At 44.8% G+C, this 20,097-nt stretch overlaps 1 protein-coding gene across 1 annotated transcript in view; it reads left to right on the forward strand.

Annotated features, from left to right (window-relative positions):
* Positions 1-20,097, forward strand: part of LOC135085176 (nuclear pore complex protein Nup98-Nup96) — a 42,273-nt gene that overhangs the window by 15,139 nt on the left and 7,037 nt on the right. Inside the window, exons 14-26 of the mRNA XM_063979929.1 lie at positions 565-692; positions 9,257-9,370; positions 9,804-9,846; positions 10,051-10,169; positions 12,368-12,475; positions 13,286-13,405; positions 14,227-14,377; positions 15,077-15,179; positions 15,724-15,844; positions 16,596-16,772; positions 17,034-17,096; positions 17,368-17,466; positions 18,538-18,675. Of these exons, the coding sequence (XP_063835999.1) occupies positions 565-692; positions 9,257-9,370; positions 9,804-9,846; positions 10,051-10,169; positions 12,368-12,475; positions 13,286-13,405; positions 14,227-14,377; positions 15,077-15,179; positions 15,724-15,844; positions 16,596-16,772; positions 17,034-17,096; positions 17,368-17,466; positions 18,538-18,675 (1,484 nt within the window). The remainder of the gene's footprint in view (positions 1-564; positions 693-9,256; positions 9,371-9,803; positions 9,847-10,050; positions 10,170-12,367; positions 12,476-13,285; positions 13,406-14,226; positions 14,378-15,076; positions 15,180-15,723; positions 15,845-16,595; positions 16,773-17,033; positions 17,097-17,367; positions 17,467-18,537; positions 18,676-20,097) is intronic.

The raw sequence follows: 20,097 nt of genomic DNA on the forward strand, positions 1-20,097 counted from the left end.
GTAAGTCAGATGACAATGCAATATTATGATGACATGGAGCTGATCTGATGATGGAGCTGGAAGGTAGCTATAGGAGCTCTGCAATAAAATAACACGAGCCTTTTGAGCTCGTTTTATTCTTTTTAGCGCATTAAAAGCTTGTTTGGAAATATCTTTTTTTTCCATTATTTTTTATTTATATTTATAAAGTGGTCTACATCACAAATTGCTAGTAATCGATCAAAATGGAAAGCATTGGGGGAGGCCTATGTTCAGCAGTGGACGTCCTATGGCTGAAATGATGATGATGATCACAAATTGCTAGTAGTAGTTGTCATGCCCTGATTGGGACTAAAATAACCTGTAGCCTTATTCACGTAACAAAAATTCAACGACAACAAATCGCTGAGTTGCGATCTTATCGAGTTCTATCCAAAAGACCCTTGTGAATACGGATTTAGAACTGTTTTTCAATAGGACGACTTCTAAACGTCAACGAGATTTTGACTGTGTCAAAATACGTGAATTAGGCCATAGATGATGATGATGATGAAATACTTTTTAAATTATTTTTTTAACCCTTAGATCTACTGAGGAGCCGCCGCCGGCGCCACAAGTGAACGGCTCTCACAGCGAGCCCAAAGACTTGCCCGACGCGCCGCGACACGAACAAGTGGACAGGGCGAAGCGCGCCGTTAACTTCAACGACAACAGTGAGTGTTGTTTCTTTATATCAGCAGATATATCCTATACATGAGCCCCCAATTTGTAGGAATTGAAATGCAGTTCTAATTCCCAATAAAATAATAAAAATAGTAATTAAAAACAATCGTCGTTCGTCTACACGTCGTCGTACGTCACACTCACACACTCTTCCTTCTCTTTCACACATCCTTACGTTCCGTTTCGCACTCATGTCCTACACTATCACACATATACGGGACTATTCCCACCTCTCGTTCCCACCTGCAACTCCTGTGTAGCCAGGGCCCCGATTGCGCTAATTTTTTTTAACTGCAACGCAACTGGACGACGGACGAACATCAGCTGTTTTGATATTTCTGTTCTGTACCGCTGTGTCGCGTGAATTAGTCCGTAGTGGCGCAGAATAGACCAGGGTGGAGATTCTTACTGTCGGAAGCCAAGGCTTCAACTCACTTTGGGTCGATGCGTTGACGTTGCAATGTCCAAACAGGGTACATGTTTAGCTCTAAGACACCTACAATTTAACAACCATGATGCAATGAATAAATGAATTATTTTTGTTAATTTAAGTTAATATTCTTAATATGTGACGCTCTGACAGAAGTGACTTAAAAGTTGAGGTGTAACGCCTTAACAAGCGCAAGAAATTGTCACTATTGTCAGCATCCTTTTCAAGGGTTTACAGTCTTTAAAATATACATAGTCATAAAAATTGATGCGAGCTAGGCAGTTAAACCAGGCCTGTTCATCTCCGCGAGTTCACATCGAAAACAAAACACGCACGATAGCCCACCTACAGGAGGCGATTCGACAAGGCGTCACATACGAGATACGAGCGAGCATTGACACACGCACGCGTACTCTTGTATTATGGAAAAAAATAAAAAAATACTGTGTAAAAAATACTGTGCAGTATTTAACTGCCTAAATAATAATAAAAACACACAATGTACTTTTTTTAAGTTGCATAAAGACACTGAGAGGTAAATAAGTGGTTATTATTATTCATGATAATTCATGCAAATTCATTATTTCTTCCGACATTTTCCGCGATTTGGCACTTCACGTCACACATTAGTTTGCCGAAGTTCGCCGAGCCAGCTATTGTCAATTATTATAGGTGTCAAACAGGATAGGGTCTTTGCGCTGGTTTTCGTCCAACTATCGGAGTTGCCAACTTTGTGATCTTAAAATACCCTTACATAAATGTATCATATTATTTTATGTCGTTCGAGTGCTCATAAAGGCAGTCAACTAAAGTCCATACTGCAACGCACACACAATCCGCACCGTAACGTAAACGCCTTGCCTCGCCGATGACAGCGCGCGAAGGGCAATGACAGCTCGCAAAACACTGACGTATATCAATGTCTCATGGACTTGGCGTAATTTTAAAATAAACGTACTCGGTACATTACGCACACACTTACACGCATTATAAATACATACACGATTTAAGAAAACAACATGGCCGCAATATAGGCAATCAGCTGACAGGTATTTGTGTGTGTGTGTGTGTGTGTGTGTGTGTGCGTGTAGTTGTCAGCTGATTGCCTATAAATATGTTGTTTTCTTCAATCTTGTATGTAGGTACCTACTCGGCACAAGTCAGGTAGTTAGTGACGTCACATGAAAATGTTGCCAGAATGAGTACTGACCAAACATTATCTATTTCTTTTTTTTATACATCACCAGGGGTAAGTTAGAAAGATGCAACGGGGCGTCTTAGCTAGCTCAGTCTGACACCCCGCTGTTTAGTACTAAGTCCCAGTTCGCCTTCTGCGATGAGGGATGTGTACCTATCCAGGATGCCTACAGGGATATTTGACCAAGGAAACGCACAATCAATAACACAATGGCACTTTATAATCTAGGTTCCACAATAGTTTACTTATTCTAGTTTCACTGACTCTAAATCACTATCGTTTAATAATGAGCAAGTTTACAAGTACTTTACAAGTTATATCACAATTTACTAATTACAACAAGAGGGATAACGACGCGCCCGGTTCGCGTCCCGTTAGCTAGCTTTCGTATCCGCGAGAGGGGCGGCGCCCTGTGCGAGGTTTATCGAGTGTTAGTCTGGATACTTATAACTAGGGGGGTAGGATGTGGTCCGATTAGCTCGAGCCAGAGACCGAAGCCTCAATAGTGAGCGCGACCACTGGGGAAAGGCGTTGGACCTACGGGGCGAGGGGGTGTGAAGTTCAGGAAGGGTGGCAGCAGGATTGCTACCGCAGGTTCGGGATGAGTATCTCATGCACTACTCGGTAAGGACGAGAACCGGTTGGCTATCAACGATAGAACGTCTCGACACGACGCTTTATGGCAAGCCGCGGATTAATGACGAGGTATCGGATCAAGCCAGAGTCGAACAGTTAGGGTTAGTAGGGAACAATGTGGATAGCTATTCGCTAGGGACTCTTTGCAATGCAGCCGAGGGAATGATAGACGCGCGCGCGAACGTCTGGCTGTTACAATGGCTCCCGAGCGAATGCTAGGCGCCCTTTTTTTTTTTTTTTTTTTTTTTTTTTTTTTGAAGGGACGCGCGCTGGTAGCTTGAGGAGCTTTTCCAGCTTCACCGGGCAGAGTGGCGAGTACAGAAGGTACTCTAGCCGTTTGGCGATCGTCGGTGCGCGTGCCGATGAGGCCGAGTGTGGGCTTCGCGAAGCGAAGCCCAGGCTCGTCCGCGTCGGTCGCAGACCGACGTTCGCGATCGGGCCGTATCGAGCGCATAAGGCGCCCGATCAGTGGCGAACCCAACTAGAGGGTTGCCCACCGCGGTGTTGGACCAAAGTCCAGCCTACGGCGGGCTCACTCTAGTGGGCCCGATCGAGGGGGACTACGGACGCGGCCTGAGGGCGCCACGGTAGGCTCGGACCTCGGCTCAGGCCGTGTCCGGGGGACGGATAGGGGAGAACCGGCCCGGTACATGTCTGTACCGTCCGAAATGGAAAGCAGGGCCTCGTACTCGCCGGCGAGTACGGTGTAACGAGCTACTGTGTTGTGGAGTAGTTGGCGTGCTTAAGGCAGTGATGTCTGTGTTCAGAAATTCGGTAATAGGATCGTCCGGGTCGTCTAGGACATGCCTAGGTCGTCGGTATTGGGCAGCGACATCTTTCTGGGGTGTATACGTGGCGGCGCTAACGATAAGAGGGTTCTTGTGGTTGATCGCTTTATCAAAGTAGCGGCGAGAGGCTTCTTTCATAAAGTGATCGATCGATGGGATCTCGAAATCTCTATGGAGATTCGTATTACGCACGAACCACGGGGCATCCGCGGCTCGGCGTAAGAATTTGTTTTGGAGGGTCTGGAATTTCTTAAGGTCTGTGCAGGAAGTGTGAGCAAACACCGGACTGGCGTAAGTCAACACTGGACGGATGCAGGTTTTGTAAATTGTCAACTTATTTCTAAGTGACAATTTACTTTTCCTTCCAACTAGGTGGTAGAGTCGGTGGATGTAGTGGTTCGCACGGCTCAAGACGCGTCTGAGGTGCGGAGCGAACGATAATCTCTGGTCGAGAGTGACACCTAAGTATTTGGCCTCACTTTTCCAAGGAATAGTTTGGTCAAATAAGGTGAGATGGGTGGGGACATTAGGACGAGTGCTAACCGGAGGACGTTTCGCAGACAAAGCCCTAGAAAAGTACACTGCTGCACTTTTTTCGGGATTTACCTCGATACGCCACTTCCTGAACCATTCGCCTAATTGTGTGACTGCGCGTTGGAGCGCCAAGATGACGTAATTCCGATTACGTCCGGACTTGTAGAGTGCGGTGTCGTCCGCAAACAGGGCTAAATCCGTATTCGGATATTTGGGGATGTCATTGACGTACAATGAAAAGAGGATGGGCGAGAGCACGGAGCCCTGGGGGACTCCGGCTCTTATGGGGCGGGGGGAGGAGAGGGAGCCATCTACTCGGTAACGAAAGGTGCGATTCGATAAAAAGTCACGTAAGATGTGCACGAGACTGTCCGGCACACCGAGTTCGTAAAGCTTGTAAATCAAACCATTGTGCCAGACTTTATCGAATGCCTTCGCTACGTCGAAGAATAGCACTCCTGTCCCTACGGGTGGCTTAGCAGTGAGGCCGCTAAGTATGTGCTCCGTTAAGCGGTGCACCTGCTGTACGCAGGAATGTGAGGCGCGGAAGCCAAACTGTTCGTTTATTAAGAGATTATTAGAAAAAACATAATCTCTTAATCGAGAAACAATTATACGTTCGTATAACTTACCCATGGTCTTTAAGAGACTGATGGGTCTGTAGCTTGTGGGGTCAGCCAGTTTCTTACCGGGCTTCGGGATGCCAATGACTTCTGCCTCTTTCCACGCGTCGGGAAAGATGCAGTGAGACATGGCCGCGTTGAAAATAGCAACCAAGAGGTATACTAGGGGGGCGGGCAGGGCGCGTAAGACTCTATTAGAGATACGGTCCGGGCCGGGGGCTTTGTTGGGACGGAAACCTTTGATTATCGTTCGCACCTCGTCGACGTTGGTCGGGTCTAGGGTTGTGGTCGGAGGGAGGGCGGCTCTACGTTCGACTTCGCTGTCCACCATGCGGAGGTGGGCAGAGTCTACTGGGAGGGTACTGGGGGAGCACTGTGCTTCTAGACTGTCGGCTAGACATTCGGCTTTGGCGTCGTCGTCAAACGCAAGCGTTTGATCGGGACGTAAAAGCGGTGGCGTGGACGCTACGGTGTCGGACTTAAAGGCTCTCGTCAACTTCCAATAGGCTTGGTGAGATGGCGAGATTTCTTTAAGTAGATCATCCCACTGATTGTTACGGAGTTCCGCGATACGAGCCTTGACAGCGCGCTGTAAGGAACGTAGGCGGGCTCTGTTTTCCTCGGTTGGATAAGCGTCATAATCGCGAGTGGCTGCGTTCTTTGCCCTCAATAGCTCTCGCGCGTCGTCCGGCAGCCTGAGACGGTGGTTAGCCATCGCAGGCACTTGCCTAGACGAGTCGCCGATGGCGACCGAGATGTGACTAGTGAGGGCATCGATCGCGTGAATAGTTTCGTGAGGCGAAACTATATCGTCAGGGATTGAGGACAGTTGTGGGCTCTGACAGTTCCCAAGTTTTACCTTGAGTTTGTCCCAGTCCACAACTGTCTTCATAGTGGGTGTAGACTCAGGAGAGCCTAATTGGAGTACGACCGGGCGATGGTCAGAAGTGAGCGCGTGCATGGTTTCTATAGAGTGTAGGCGGAGGCCTATATTCTTTAGAATTGCCATGTCAAGAATGTCGGGCCGATGCTCGACATTGTAAGGATAGTGAGTGGGCGTCATAGGGACTAAGATGTCAAAAATGAGTTCCTCAGAGAGTTCGCTTAGCATCATGCCGTTGGCAGTGGATGTTACGCAACCCCAATGAGTGTGTTTGCTATTAAAGTCGCCGCCAAGAATGACTGCACTATTCATAGCAAACAGGGCCTCAAAGTCGCTCCTTAGGGGAGTCTTGTTCGGGGAGAGGTAAACCGAGCCGATGAGAATGGGCTCGTGTCCAGTCATGGCTAGCCGACAGAGTGAGACTTCTAGGTTAGAGAGAGAAGGGGGATCGACTAAAGCACAGTGCAGAGAACGCTTATAATAAATAAGCGTGCCGCCGCCACGTGTGGGCCTATCGTGTCTAATGATATTGTAGTTCGCTATCCTAGGATTGCGAATAGAGGGTGTTAGGAGGGTCTCTTGAACCAGAAAGATGTCGACCTGGTGGTCGGTAAGGAACTGAGTAACCTCGTCCTTCTGCTGTCTTAGACCGTTAGCGTTGAAAAAAGCTAAGGTGATTGACCGGGGTTTGATCCTAGCGGTGGGATTAGCCATTACGGAGCGTGGAAAGAGGAGATAGCGTAGCAAAAGTCTACGTGTTCGGCGAGGATAGATAACCTGTCCATGATGTTGCCTTCGCCATTAGTCGCGCGCAGTTTTGCGGCGATCACAAACATCTCGCCGACATTAATTTGGCCAAAGAAGTCTCTGACCAGTTTAATGTCAGCCGCAGGTGAATGTGACGGCTGGGGCTTGGCCTGAGGGGCCGGGATTTTGTGGGCCGGTGCCTTAGGGGCAGGGGGGCTAGGTGTGGGCGCCTGGTAGGTAGGTGCCTTTAGCGAAGCCTTAGGGGCTGGGTGGGGTTGAGGAGCCTGCTGGGGCGCGGGTGGGACCACAGCTGCCTGGGCGGGTGCGGGAGTTAGGCTGGCAGCCTGGGTGTAGGCCAGGGGCCTAGCCCAAGCATTGGGCCTGTTGGGGCGGAGACTAGGAGCCTCACTTGCTACCGCAAAGTTGCGGGTAGCATTGTTCTGCCTGGGGGCAGAAGGGATGGGGGCTAGGCGCCCGCGGTCGCCGCCGTCTCTTATATTAGCTCGGTCCGTGCGGCGTGCGGCCGCGCAGCCGTAGGGTTGTCAAAATCTCCGTGCTCGGTGCTAGGGCTGTCGATGCGTCGCGGGGCGCGTCACAAAGAGATAAACAGCTGTTTGTCATTAATTTGTCGAATTTTTGTATAGATCTATATTTCCTCTCCACCATTACCTCCATGTCACAAAAGGCGATACGTTGTTGATCCCTTTCCGAGTTGATTTGCCTGCTATATGACCTGAGCTATGCTTTAAAAAAATGACCCTTAGTCATCTAAGATTTAATTTTGTATGAAGAAGTTTAATAAACACTTAAAATTGTGTTTATAATGCTATCAATTAGACATACGTGCCAAAAACTTTTCCTGTCAGCACGTTTTTTTTCTAGCGCGATGATTTCTGCAATGTACCGGTGACCGGTGTATGGCCGCGCATTTACGTAATTTTTTGGAACTCACTACTTTTTAAATTACATTTTCATTTAGGTAGAACTGTTGCTTAGGCATTATAGATTGCAACAAAACTAGCGCGGGATGGCTACTGCCTTCTGTGAATACAATACTTTGTATTCAAATTTTACGCATGTGTTTATGGCAGCTCAGTGAAATGGACGAAAACCGAAGTTAGATAGAAAACCAGCACAATGACCCTACTTTCAAAAAATAATATTGCGATTTTATAAATCACTTAAACAACTTTATATTAATTTGCGGTACGAAGTACGCCGGGACAGCTCGTAAAACAAATTCATTATTTACATATTACTAATTTATCAACTTTGTTCATTGTTAGTTCATTAGTTGTTCGTGTTTCGTTTGGGTTAGACCAAGAGCCGAATGCAAAAAATAAATGTTACTTAATTATATTAATCCTACAAAAAACGGACGGACGTGTGCAAGTCTAATAGCCATATACTTGGTTAACTCATTTTAAAAAGTGCACAAAAACGTTCTATGTTTTCATTTCGTATGCGATGCTACTTAGGTATAGTAGACATAGGGACAGACAGACAGGAAAGCGACTTTTTTTTATAATTATTACGTAGTGATGATGGGCATATAGACCAAATAAAGACATTTTGATTTAAGGGGGGGACATCGTAAGAGCCATTCACATTTTTTATCAGAAAGTTAATAAATTAATATATTTAGGTTTTTGAAATCTAAAACAGCCAGGAAATCAAAGAGGCAAACATGATACCTTTGTGATTTTATAGGAATTTTATTGTAAAACACGGTCATATTAAACTTTTATAAAAAAATCCAGAGGTAATGTTTTTTTTTCGAGAAAATTTTTTTCTAATAGTGTTTTCGAAAATATCATCCCATCACACATACGTTCTGTAATACATAATATTGAAAACAGTGCGAAATATCGTCAATTGCAGTTTTCACATACTAAGGGCCCATAATGAAATTAGTATAATGTTTGTTTATGTAATAAAATTTGGTTTGAAATACCTACTGAATTGAATTTTTATTTCTTACTAGCTTTTTGGCTTCGCCCACGTGAAATAAATTGTCACAGTTATGTGTGTTATAAAATATTTAGGTGCTAGCTCTTACACTATATAACTGGCGGCCGCATGTAGCTGCGCGTTGCCGCGAAGAGCAGTGAATGCAAGTGTGGTGCGCTAGATGGCGACACAGTAGCTTCTTGTAGCAGTCAGCCCTATGGCATCAAGACAGTACCGATCACTGACGTATGTCAACAAAACGGTGCTCGACTCTTAAGACAAGCTAAATTACACCATATTGTTGATGACATTGAGCATACATTTTTTTGAATACCTTCGCGAAGAAAAACTTCTGTACGTAGTACTTATTATTATTCTGTGGTTAAACATTCCAAACATTTTTATCTTTTATACGAAAAACACCGGTAACGGTTATAGTTACTGTTAAGTTAGTGCAACGCAAAGTATTAAATGGTTTTTCAACCTTATGATATGTAAACACGGATTAAATTATGGTATGAGTTAAAGGCGGTTATCACACTGCGCCGCGCTCCGCCGCGGAGCGCGGGACGACAGATTTAATCATTGTATGCAAGTACCTCAGTTTGTATAGAAAACACGCGCGGCACTTCACACTGATAACGCGTCCGCGCGCGGGATTTTTTATATGAAATCACGCGGACCGCGGCGCAGTGTGATAACCACCTTAAAGCTGCATAAATAATACGTATACTGTGCATTTTCATATACCATTCGTCCTTTCAGGCGCGGACACGAGCGCTGACAAGAATGGCAGTTGGCTGAGCGGGTCTAAAGTGTCGTGGAGTGAGAAAGAGAAGCCGATAGAGGAGCCCACGCCGCGCCTCTACCCTAGTCTAGGTAACTCTGTCCATCATCAGGTCATTTAGTCTCCATTGTATATGCACGACCCTCTCTGTACAGAAGGACAGCACATCACATTTTTTTGCAAACTCAACCTTATTACAACTAGAGAAGGCTCCAAAGTGTTTAGCCTGATCCGTACTAGAGGCAAATGGAGGACTTGTCCTATACTCCCCACCCTGGCCAGACGGGTTGGGGAGGCCTGATGCTCGCATATTTGCCCCTTAGTCGATTACGACATCCACGGGAAAAGTAGGATTGGTACTTATTCTACTGTCGAAACCACATTGCCCAGTAGTGTCCTCCAGTACTTACTACAAAAATGATATTAAAAGCGTTTTATACTTTTTAATCTACTTCTCTATAGATTAAACAAAAACTTGTATTTGAGCTCCATAATCACGCCTAATATTTATTTTTAATTTCACAGAAAAAGAAATAAACACACAAACATCGGAAAGGCGGGCCAGTTGGTAAGAATTACTTTCATTTTATAAATAAACTATTATATAATAAGTTTTTGTGAGTTTGTGTGTATTTACTGAATGTAAAAGTAGTACTTTATTTGACTGTGTATTTCCAAAGGTATTTATTTATTGTTATTTAATGATTACTAAGTATTATTATAGTTGGAAGCACATAGAATATAGTATGAATAACTGACGGTATACCACCAGGTTGACGACGAAGCCGCTCCGCAAGCCGCTACCCTCGCAGGAAAGCGAGAGCTCAGTACGAGAGCTGGGCCTCTCGCGTTCGCCGCCCAGCAGTGGGCAACACAACGCAGCGGACTCTTGTAAGTTATACTACACTCGCGAGCAAAAGTATGGAATCATCCTACTTGTTCTGAGCGATCGTAAGAACTAAATTACTAATAGAAGGTAAATAAAAATTATACCCTTTTAAAGGTAATGTTTGTTTTATACTCTAAATTGATACTACAGATACATACATATTCATTCAGATCTTAAGATGGCTCTAAACCAAACACAACGGCGTGATTCCATACGTTTGCTCGTAAGTATAGATTATAAAACACTTAATACTTATAATTTTTCTTTTTAGATACATGTAAAATTATCCCAAACCTATGTCCATTTAAAAATATCCCATACCTCAGCTTCGAATTTGAGTTTACACCTTAAAAATTCTTTTAAATTAGACGTTTTCGTCCAGACGTTTGGCAATAAAGGCTGTCGTTTTAGCGCTCACCACTTGGCGTCACTAGTCGCTGAGACAGTGGCGCCAACTGGTGATCGGTATTATACTTACCAGGGTGACACCACTGCAGTGTAAGGTCCTTGCCAGTGGTGCCAACTATTAAGCATAAAACGATATCCCTCATTGACATTTTTATTCCAACTTAGTTATGCAATTGCCATACAATTTCCTTGTGCGATCAAATCTTAAAAAGGCCGGCAACGCACCTGTAACGCCCCTGGGTCTGCGGGTGTCTATGGGCGACGGTAATCACTTACCATCAGGTGATCCGTCTGCTGGTTTGCCTCCTGTCCCATATGTCCTGTTAAAAACGTTTGACTAGTTTTAATTCCCTAAATCTGTAAACTCCGCACTCCTAACCCTCCCCCCCTCCCCTCCAAGGTGTATCCGAGCTGCTTCAGTTCTGTTGCCACCGCGGCGGCGTCCAACACTGCAATTGTGAGAAGATCGCCCACCAGATTCAAGGCGTTTACGGTTAGATGAGCTCTAAGTTTAAAGTGGTATAATCCGGTCGCCGAGCACGTAGAATTTCGTCCAATGACCCCAAGCTACCCATCCTTATCGCTCGCGTGTATATTGCTGTCGCGACTGTGCGACGGCCGCCCGCAGTGAGTGTGCGAGCGCGACAGCAACATAATTACGCGCGAACGATAAGGATGGGTAGCTTGGGGTCATTGGACAAAATTCTACGTGCTCACAGACCAGGCTTTAGTATAACACTGCAACTGTGAGAAGATCGCCCACCAGATTCAAGGCGTATACGGTTAGAGTTCTAAGTTGAAATTAATTTGGTCGTATAGATCGTTTCATCCACTCGGACGCGCCCCACCATTCTCCCGCGAATATTTGAGTGTTATCGGTACACGCTAATGCTCCATGAGTGCACACGCACACTACAGTAATGCCTTACGGATTGCTCGGACCACACTCCCCGCACCCCGCGCGACCGAGACCTAACATTGTGGGGCGCGGCCGAGTGGATTTAGAAGCTCTAAGTTTATAGCGGTAGAGTTGAAATTCATTCGTTCGTTCGTTTCAACTAGGGCTGCCATCCGTCCTGGTTTGTCCTAGTTTAGAGGACGGGACTATTCCCACCTCTCGTTCCCACCACTGCAACTCCTGTGTAGCCAGGATCTACAGCTTGACCGCCACAAAAACCCAACCAATGAAGGTCAAGTTTGTCCCGGGGGAAAGTTAAACTGTCATTGGACCCGCAACGAAATTAATCAGAAGAACATAGGAGGAGTTCGAAATTAAGGTTCAACTTCCCTCCATTGCAAAGCGGATGACAGGTGACAAACAAAGGTTTAAAACCTTTAAGAAAAGATTACGCACCACGGACAATAAATTAAATTAAGGGGGCCTATCTTATGAGCAATTAGCAACTACCTGCCAATAATATTTTTCACAAAATCGCTTAAAAGCACGGAAATTTTTCCTTGTCGCGACAAGATCGGTGTAAATCTAGTTTAGAGGACGTCCGGAAAACATCCAAGCGGGGTTTGTTATCCAGTCGGCTTTAAAAATTTCAAGTCTTGGGAAATAAAAAAATCTGTTGCCATTTCCACATTTTGGGCTCCGAAATACAGGATTTCGCGCGTTTTGGCCTGATCGCCAAATTTTAGAGGTGGCAACCCTAATTTCATCATCAATTCATCCCCTCAAAAATTCACATTTATAATATTTGTGGTACAGTTTAGTAGGATAATGTATTTTTACCCGACTGCATCAAAGATGGGTTATGTTTTTCACCAATTCTCTTTCTCCCAACAGTTTCGGAAGAAGAGAACGTGCCTCCGCGAGAAATGCCGCCGCACCCGACGGGAATCAAACTGACGCGCCCTGGTTACTACACTATACCGTCGCTGGACGAGTTGATTTGTGAGTTGTTTGTATTTATTTATTTACTAGCTTTCCGCCCGCGGCTTTGCCCGGGATTTTCCCGAAAATTATTCGAATTTTTCTCGCCTTAAAAACCATCCTTGGAGTTCAACGAACATTTTAAAAAAGAATTGGTAAAATTGGTCCAGGGCCAGGCGTTGTTGAGTTATTTTGCTATTCATTTTTATATTATATGAAGATTATACTAGCTGATGCGGCGAACTTTGTACCGCCTATGTTCATAAGAAATAATGTAATATTGTAATGGAAGAATTTTCATAATGTTTTAAAATTGTAATTTAGATTTACAAGATATTATGATATCTTTTGTGAGAAGAAGGGGGAGATTGGTAAATAGATAATCTTGTTTCATTCTTTACTCATTTGTATGTAGTTGGTAAGCTTTCTTTTTGTTTTGTATAAATAAACTAATCGGCAGGCCGATATATCGGCACCACCGAATATAATACAACCGATATCAAACATTATTGGTTTCTTATCTACAAAGGCCGGATTGCTATAATTAAATCGATGCTTTTACACTTTCATGTTGTTTAAATGGTCTTATGGGAATGTTTAAACATTGAAAACCGTAGATATTTTGGCCAAATACCTTATTGTTTATTCGTTAATAGGCACAGTTACAGTACATAGAATACCACTTATTTATAATAAATACATGTTGATATTTGACAGTTGACAAATCGATTTGGATTAGGATTGCGACTGCAATTCGTCGATATCGGTATCACCGATTATTTACTACAATCGGTATCGTTATGTCCCTAAAATAAACCTAATATTTCTCAGCGTACATGCGGCCAGACGGCTCGTGCGTGGTGCCACACTTCACGGTCGGACGACACAACTATGGGAACGTTTTCTACGAATGCGAAATGGACGTGGCTAACTTGGACCTGGACAAACTCGGTGAGTAGCAAGCATGTATCTGGTCAGTAATTTACACAAATCTCTTACAGAAATTCTGATATGTAGGGTGGGTGCACCAGTCCCACACCAGGAACCAGTAGTACACCATTTCTAATTTCACATCAAAATATTAACAATCTGTCGAATTTCCCGCCACTTTTGTTACGTTTGGTAGCACTGCCGTACTTCTACCAATCATTAGTCATAAATATAAGCGACAAACACGACTTGGTACAATCTGGTCAACCTTAGGCACATTGCGACTTTCCACATTGATTGTTAAATAAAAATAAACCTCACAGCTATTAAGAAAATTGGAATAAGCTACTTGATTCTATGATAGACAAGGGTAGTTAATTCTTTTTTTTTGCAATGATTGTTATAATAATTGAGTCACAATATCAAAATACTTTTAAAATTTTAGTTTGTTACTGGTACACCCACCCTACTCGTATTTTCTGACTTCCTCCCTAACTTCTTAATTCTTAAATTTTGAGACAGTTGAAAAACTATTAATAAGAATTGATAAATACATATATTCGAATTAACCTCATATATTACATTGTGTTTAAGCTAAATAGCGTTATCTGTCCTTGTTAAGAGACCCATAAGTTTATTAAAATAATGTTTAGATAAATACCGAAAATATTGTTGAAATACCTATTATTCACAAAGACATAACGTGAAGCAATATTCGTCATCATTCATATCATCATTCTAAGCTATTCAACCATTGATTAGTTTCATCTCAATACTTCAACCAGTCACAGACTTGAGTTTAATTTTAGCTTACACAAATCTAAAACTACCCTTCTTTTCAGTCCACTTCCTGAACAAAGAAGTAATAATATACCCTGAAGACGCGGACAAACCGCCCGTGGGATCAGGGCTCAACCGTCGTGCAATTGTCACATTGGACCGTGTCTGGCCGCGTGACAAGACACAGAAGCGACCCATCACCGATCCGGACAGGTGAGTGCACACTACTAAAGTCCGGTCTGTGAGCACGTAGAATTTTGTCCAATGACCCCAAGATGAAGATCCTTATCGCTCGCGCGTAATTATATTGCTGTCGCGACTGTGCGACGGGCGCCCGCAGTGAGTGTGCGAGCGCGACAACGACATAATTACGCGCGAGTGATAAGGATGGGTAGCTTGGGGTCATTGGACAAAATTCTACGTGCTCGCAGACCAGACTATACTACTATCTATCTATAGCGTAGTCACTTAATAGCATAATAATATTGTTATTGGTTGAATCAGACTAGCGCTCGAATGAGGGTTTTCGCGATTGAAAAATCCGCCAGATGGCAATACGTAGACGCGAGGTCCAAATGCTGCATGATTGGTTATTTTTGACATGACATTGACAGATATGTCAAAATCCACCAGTCACGCAGCATTTGGACCTCGCGTCTACGTATTGCCATCTGGCGGATTTTTCAATCGCGAAAAACCTCAATGAGGCAGTTCTGGCCATTGTATGGTCCATTGATTTATTAGTTTAGATTTATTAGAAGACATTTCATGGCCCATTTTATAACGTGACGGAGCACAAGTTTGAAGCATATGTGAAGTCTCACTGACATTATCACAAGCACTGACCTCAGGCACTCACTCAGTTATACGATAGACCTAAAGTTGTAAACTACATCTGTCTCTCTCCCACAGGTTGCTTCTAATGGAGTACGAGGCGAAACTGCGTCGCGTGTGCGACAAGCACGATACCAAGTTTGTGGAGTATCGCCCTCAAACCGGCAGCTGGGTGTTCAGGGTACGTAGCACCGTCGTCATCATCAGGGCGCTAATTTGTAATGTCTCCAATTTATTTGCGTTTCATCTCCAGTGTACATTCCAGTTACGCTCCATTTGCGTTCCAGCCGAAGTGCAATTTGGTATCGCGGTAAAGTTCATGAGCAAACAAAGACAACGGATTTATGCACTTCCATTAAAATCCCGAATAGGTACCTTATTTTAAACTAAAATTACTAAAACACAGCAAATATTCGTGAAACGTTTGACTTGCGTGTGAGATAAAATAGCTTTAAATCAGCTTTTTCTCAATAACGCAGTTGCGTACCGTCAACGTTTCAACTAGCTGTCAAAACGACACCGTGATACGGATTTGTCAAAACAGCTGTTGTCAAAGTAGCCTTGCAGTTGAAAATTTGTAACGCAATCGAGGCCCAGGTCATATTATAGTCTCCACTGTTGGAACACGACCCTCTATGGTAAATCCTTCACCAAATCAAATCACTTTAAATCCTTTTTTCTCAGTCTTGCAACCACGTGTGTAACCTTAACTGTTTTCTTTTCAGGTGGAACACTTCAGCAAGTACGGCTTGACCGATTCGGATGAGGAAGACGACGGTCCCACGCCTGAGGTTCTGAAACGACAGCTCGTCAAAGACACGGTGCAGAAAGCCGCAGCGCAACCAGGTATGTTTATATTTATACAAGAAATTAAACAGTTTCGTTATTTCAATGACAGTTTATACAGGAAGTAGTTTTAGGATCCCCCGTAAACTACAGATTTTTAGTCGGCCAATAGTTGGGTCGAGCTGTTGAACATGACGTATGGGACAGTATAAGTGTATGGAAATGAGGGTTTTCGCGATTGAAAAATCCACCAGATGGCAATACGTAGACGCGAGGTCCAAATGCTGCATGATTGGTGGATTTTGACATATCTGTCAATGTCATGTCAAAAATAACCAATCAATCAGCATTTGGACCCCGCGTCTACGTATTGCCATCTGACTATCGGCTGACTAAAACTCTAGTCTGTGACAGTGAACAGTGAATTTTACTCAACCGTTGCCTTTGAGGCTGACCAGAGATTTATTTATTTTATTTATTTATACATATATTTAATAACAATCTTAGCTCTAACATTACAGGTTACCCCAATGAGAATGATGAGACGTGTAAATAAAGATTTTCTATTGAAATAAGGATGTTACATTATGGTGATGCAAATAAATATCTATCTATCTATTTATCTATCTGAATGAAAGTCTAAAATAAATTATTTATTACTATTATTATAAAGAATGAAAAAAAGATTTTTTATAAGTTGGTTTTAAGAAGCTCTTGTCCTCATTTTGAAAGATAACGGCGCGCTTTATTTATTACAAATCTTTCCTCTATTCACTCTTTATCCATATTTTACAAAATCACTTTTTTTTAGCACCACAACCGACCGCAGTCCAGTCGCCAGGTCTCGGAGGTCTAGGCGGTCTCGGCGGCCTCGGTGGTCTGGGAGGCCTCAGCGGTCTCAGCAGTCTGGGAGGCCTGCCGCCGTCCGAAGACACGTTGTTGGCTATGCATCAGACCTCGCTTAATTTACTCAATGGAGCTGGGAAAGGTGAGTACGGAATAAAATGAAGTCTTGGTGGTCTCCGAGGTCTCAGGCAGGAGTCTCAAAGGTCACAGCGGTCTCTGATGCCTCGGCGGTCTCAGAGGTCACAGTGGTCCCTGAGGCCTCGGCAGTCTCAGATGTCACAGTGGTCTGTGAGGCCTCAGCCATCTTCAGTGGTCCCTGAGGTCTCGGAAGCCTCAGCGGTCGTTTGTAGGCATACAAATGTTATACGTTACGCATGTATTTAATGTTTGATATTTTTTTCAGCATTCGAAATGGACACCACCGAAGATAACACGGAGTCTCAGAGCTTATATCAGGACAGCAGAGGTATGTTGATATTTTATCGATTTGTAGGATATTATTATAATAGTGCAACTCATAGTGCTCATAATTAAAAACTGTTTCTCCTAACTAACCACTAATGCCGGTTTTCAATAAAAAAAATTCAAATCAGTCGTAATCCAAATTAATCAAGTTTTTCAAAAGTTTTGACAGACATTACGCTATCGTTATGTGCATGTACACGTACACACAAGTAAAGCTCACTCGCCTTCGTGAGTTGCAAGAACTATAATGTTCAAGCTATTTGTTTTCCCAGCGTTGGGCGTCAAGAGTCCCACCGGTGAGCTAGCGCGCTTGGAGCACAGACAGAGCCACCGCCATCAGCTCATGAAGGCTTCACTGTATGCTGACATTGGTAAGTAACTGACTTAAACGGGACCTCCACCCACAAGGTGGACCGACGACCTCATAAAGGTAGCAGGAAGGCGCTGGATGCAGGCCGCTACCAACCGGGCGATGTGGAAATCATTGGGGGAGGCCTATGTTCAGCAGTGGACGTCCTGTGGCTGAAATTATGATGAATTGGGACTATTTCCACCTGCTACTCCTGTGTAGCCAGGATCTACAGCTTGACCGCCAATGACCCAACCAGTGAAGGTCAAAAGACAATGCCGGAAATTGGCGTCTTTTTTTTTTTCGCGCTTCCATCGACCAAACCTGTGTTGCAATTTCTTACAAAACTTGCGCGCAAAAAGCAAATCTAGTATGTAAAATCATCAAACTTCTAAAGCTCGTAACTCAGTTCAGACTGAGTTGAGAGGTAAACATGTCGTAATAAGTTTGGTTTATTACACTATTTTGTAATCAAAAAACAAAGTTTGGTCGATGGCCGCGCGAAAAAAAAAAGACGCCACCTTCCATACAAAATCTGGCATTGCCATTTGTCCCGGGGAAAAGTTAAAATGTCATTGGACCCGCAACGAAATTAATCAGAAGAACATAGGAGGAGGTCTATATTATGGTTCGACTTCCTTCCAGTGCAAAACTGTGGTTTTGCAAAATTCAACCCCTTCAAAACGGGGTCCACGCGTATGAAGTCGCGGGCGACCGCTAGTCTACACTAATATTATAAAGAGGAAAACTTTGTTTGTTTGTTTGGTTGTAATGTAGGCTCAAAAACTACTGGACCGTTTTTAAAAATTCTTTCACCATTCGAAAGCTACATTATCCACTAGTAACATAGGCTAAATTTTATTTTGGAAAAAAATAGGCTTCCGTAAAATATGTAGATAATGTAGTCCACGCGCGCGAAGCCGCGGGCGGAAACCTAAAGCCACACTCACTGCGGGCGCCCGTCGCACAGTCGCGACAGCAATATAATTACGCGCGAGCGATAAGGATGGGTAGCTTGGGGTCATTGGACAAAATTCTACGTGCTCACGGACCAGGCTTTAGTAGTTAATAAAACAATATTTCTGTCCTACAGAGATGGAAGACGACATATCGGTGTCGACCGGCGACCAGCTAGTGCCAACCTCTGCCGCGCCGCCGCCGCGACCGGCGTCCACACGCCCGCCGGAATACCCCGCCGGAATGGACGAGCCGCCGGTTATTGCTGCTGAAGGTATGTGAGACACCAGGAGTCCAGAAGACGACGTATCAGTGTCGACCGGCGTCCGTCCGCCCGCCGGAATACGCCGCCGGAATGGACGAGCCGCCGGTTATTGTTGCTGAAGGTATGTTAGACACCAGGAGTCCAGAAGACGACATATCAGTGTCGACCGGCGTCCGTCCGCCCGCCGGAATACGCCGCCGGAATGGAGGAACCGCCGGTTATTGTTGCTGAAGGTATGTGAGACACCAGGGGTCCAGAAGACGACGTATCAGTGTCGACCGGCGTCCACGCGCCCGCCGGAATACCCCGCCGGAATGGACGAGCCGCCGGTTATTGCTATTGAAGGTATGTTAGATACCAGGGGTCAAGAAGACAACATATCAGTGTCGACCGGCGACGGTCCGCCCGCCGGAATATGCCGCCGGAATGAATGGAGGAACCGCCGGGTATTGTTACTAAAGGTATGTGAGACACCAGGAGTCCAGAAGACGACGTATCAATGTCGACCGGCGTTTGTCTGACCGCCGGAACACGCCGCCGGAATGGACGAGCCGCCGGTTATTGTTGCTGAAGGTATGTTAGACACCAGAGGTCCAGCAGACGACATATCAGTGTCGACCGTCCGCCCGCCGGAATACGCCGCCGGAATGGACGAGCCGCCGGTTACTGTTACTGAAGGTATGTGAGACACCAGGAGTCCAGCAGACGACGTATCAGTGTCGATCGGCGTCGGTTTGTCCGGCGGAATATCCCGCCGGAATGGACGAGCCGCCGGTTATTGATGCTGAAGGTATGTTAGACACCAGGGGTCCAGAAGACGACATATCAGTGTCAACCGGCGTCACTCCGCCCGCCGGAATACGCCGCCGGAATGGAGGAGTCGCCGGTTATTGCTATTAAAGGTATGTTAGACACCAGGGGTACAGAAGAAGACATATCAGTGTCGACCGGCGACGGTGCGCCCGCCGGAATACGCCGCCGGAATGGAGGAGCCGCCGGTTATTGTTGCTGAAGGTATGTTAGACACCAGGAGTCTAGAAGACGACATATCAGTGTCGACCGGCGTTCGTCCGCCCGCCGGAATACGCCGCCGGAATGGAGGAACCGCCGGTTATTGCTGCTGAAGATATGTTAGACACCTGGGGTCCAGCAGACGACATATCAGTGTCAACCGGCGCCAACCGCCCGCCGGAACACGCCGCCGGAATGGAGGAGCCGCCGGTTATTGCTGCTGAAGGTATGTTAGACACCAATCCGGCTGTATCTCCAGGTCACCTAGATACATTCCAAAGCAGCTGTAATAGACATTTAAGTACATTTACCAATTTTGTTGATAAAATAAATAGGCATTTTGTATTCGTTTTTGTATAACGCCTGAACAAAAACAAAGGGTAATATTTTGGTGTTATACATAGATTTCGAATACAAAAA

The sequence above is a fragment of the Ostrinia nubilalis genome, chromosome 28 (assembly GCF_963855985.1).
Source record: "Ostrinia nubilalis chromosome 28, ilOstNubi1.1, whole genome shotgun sequence".
Lineage (NCBI taxonomy): Eukaryota > Metazoa > Arthropoda > Insecta > Lepidoptera > Crambidae > Ostrinia > Ostrinia nubilalis.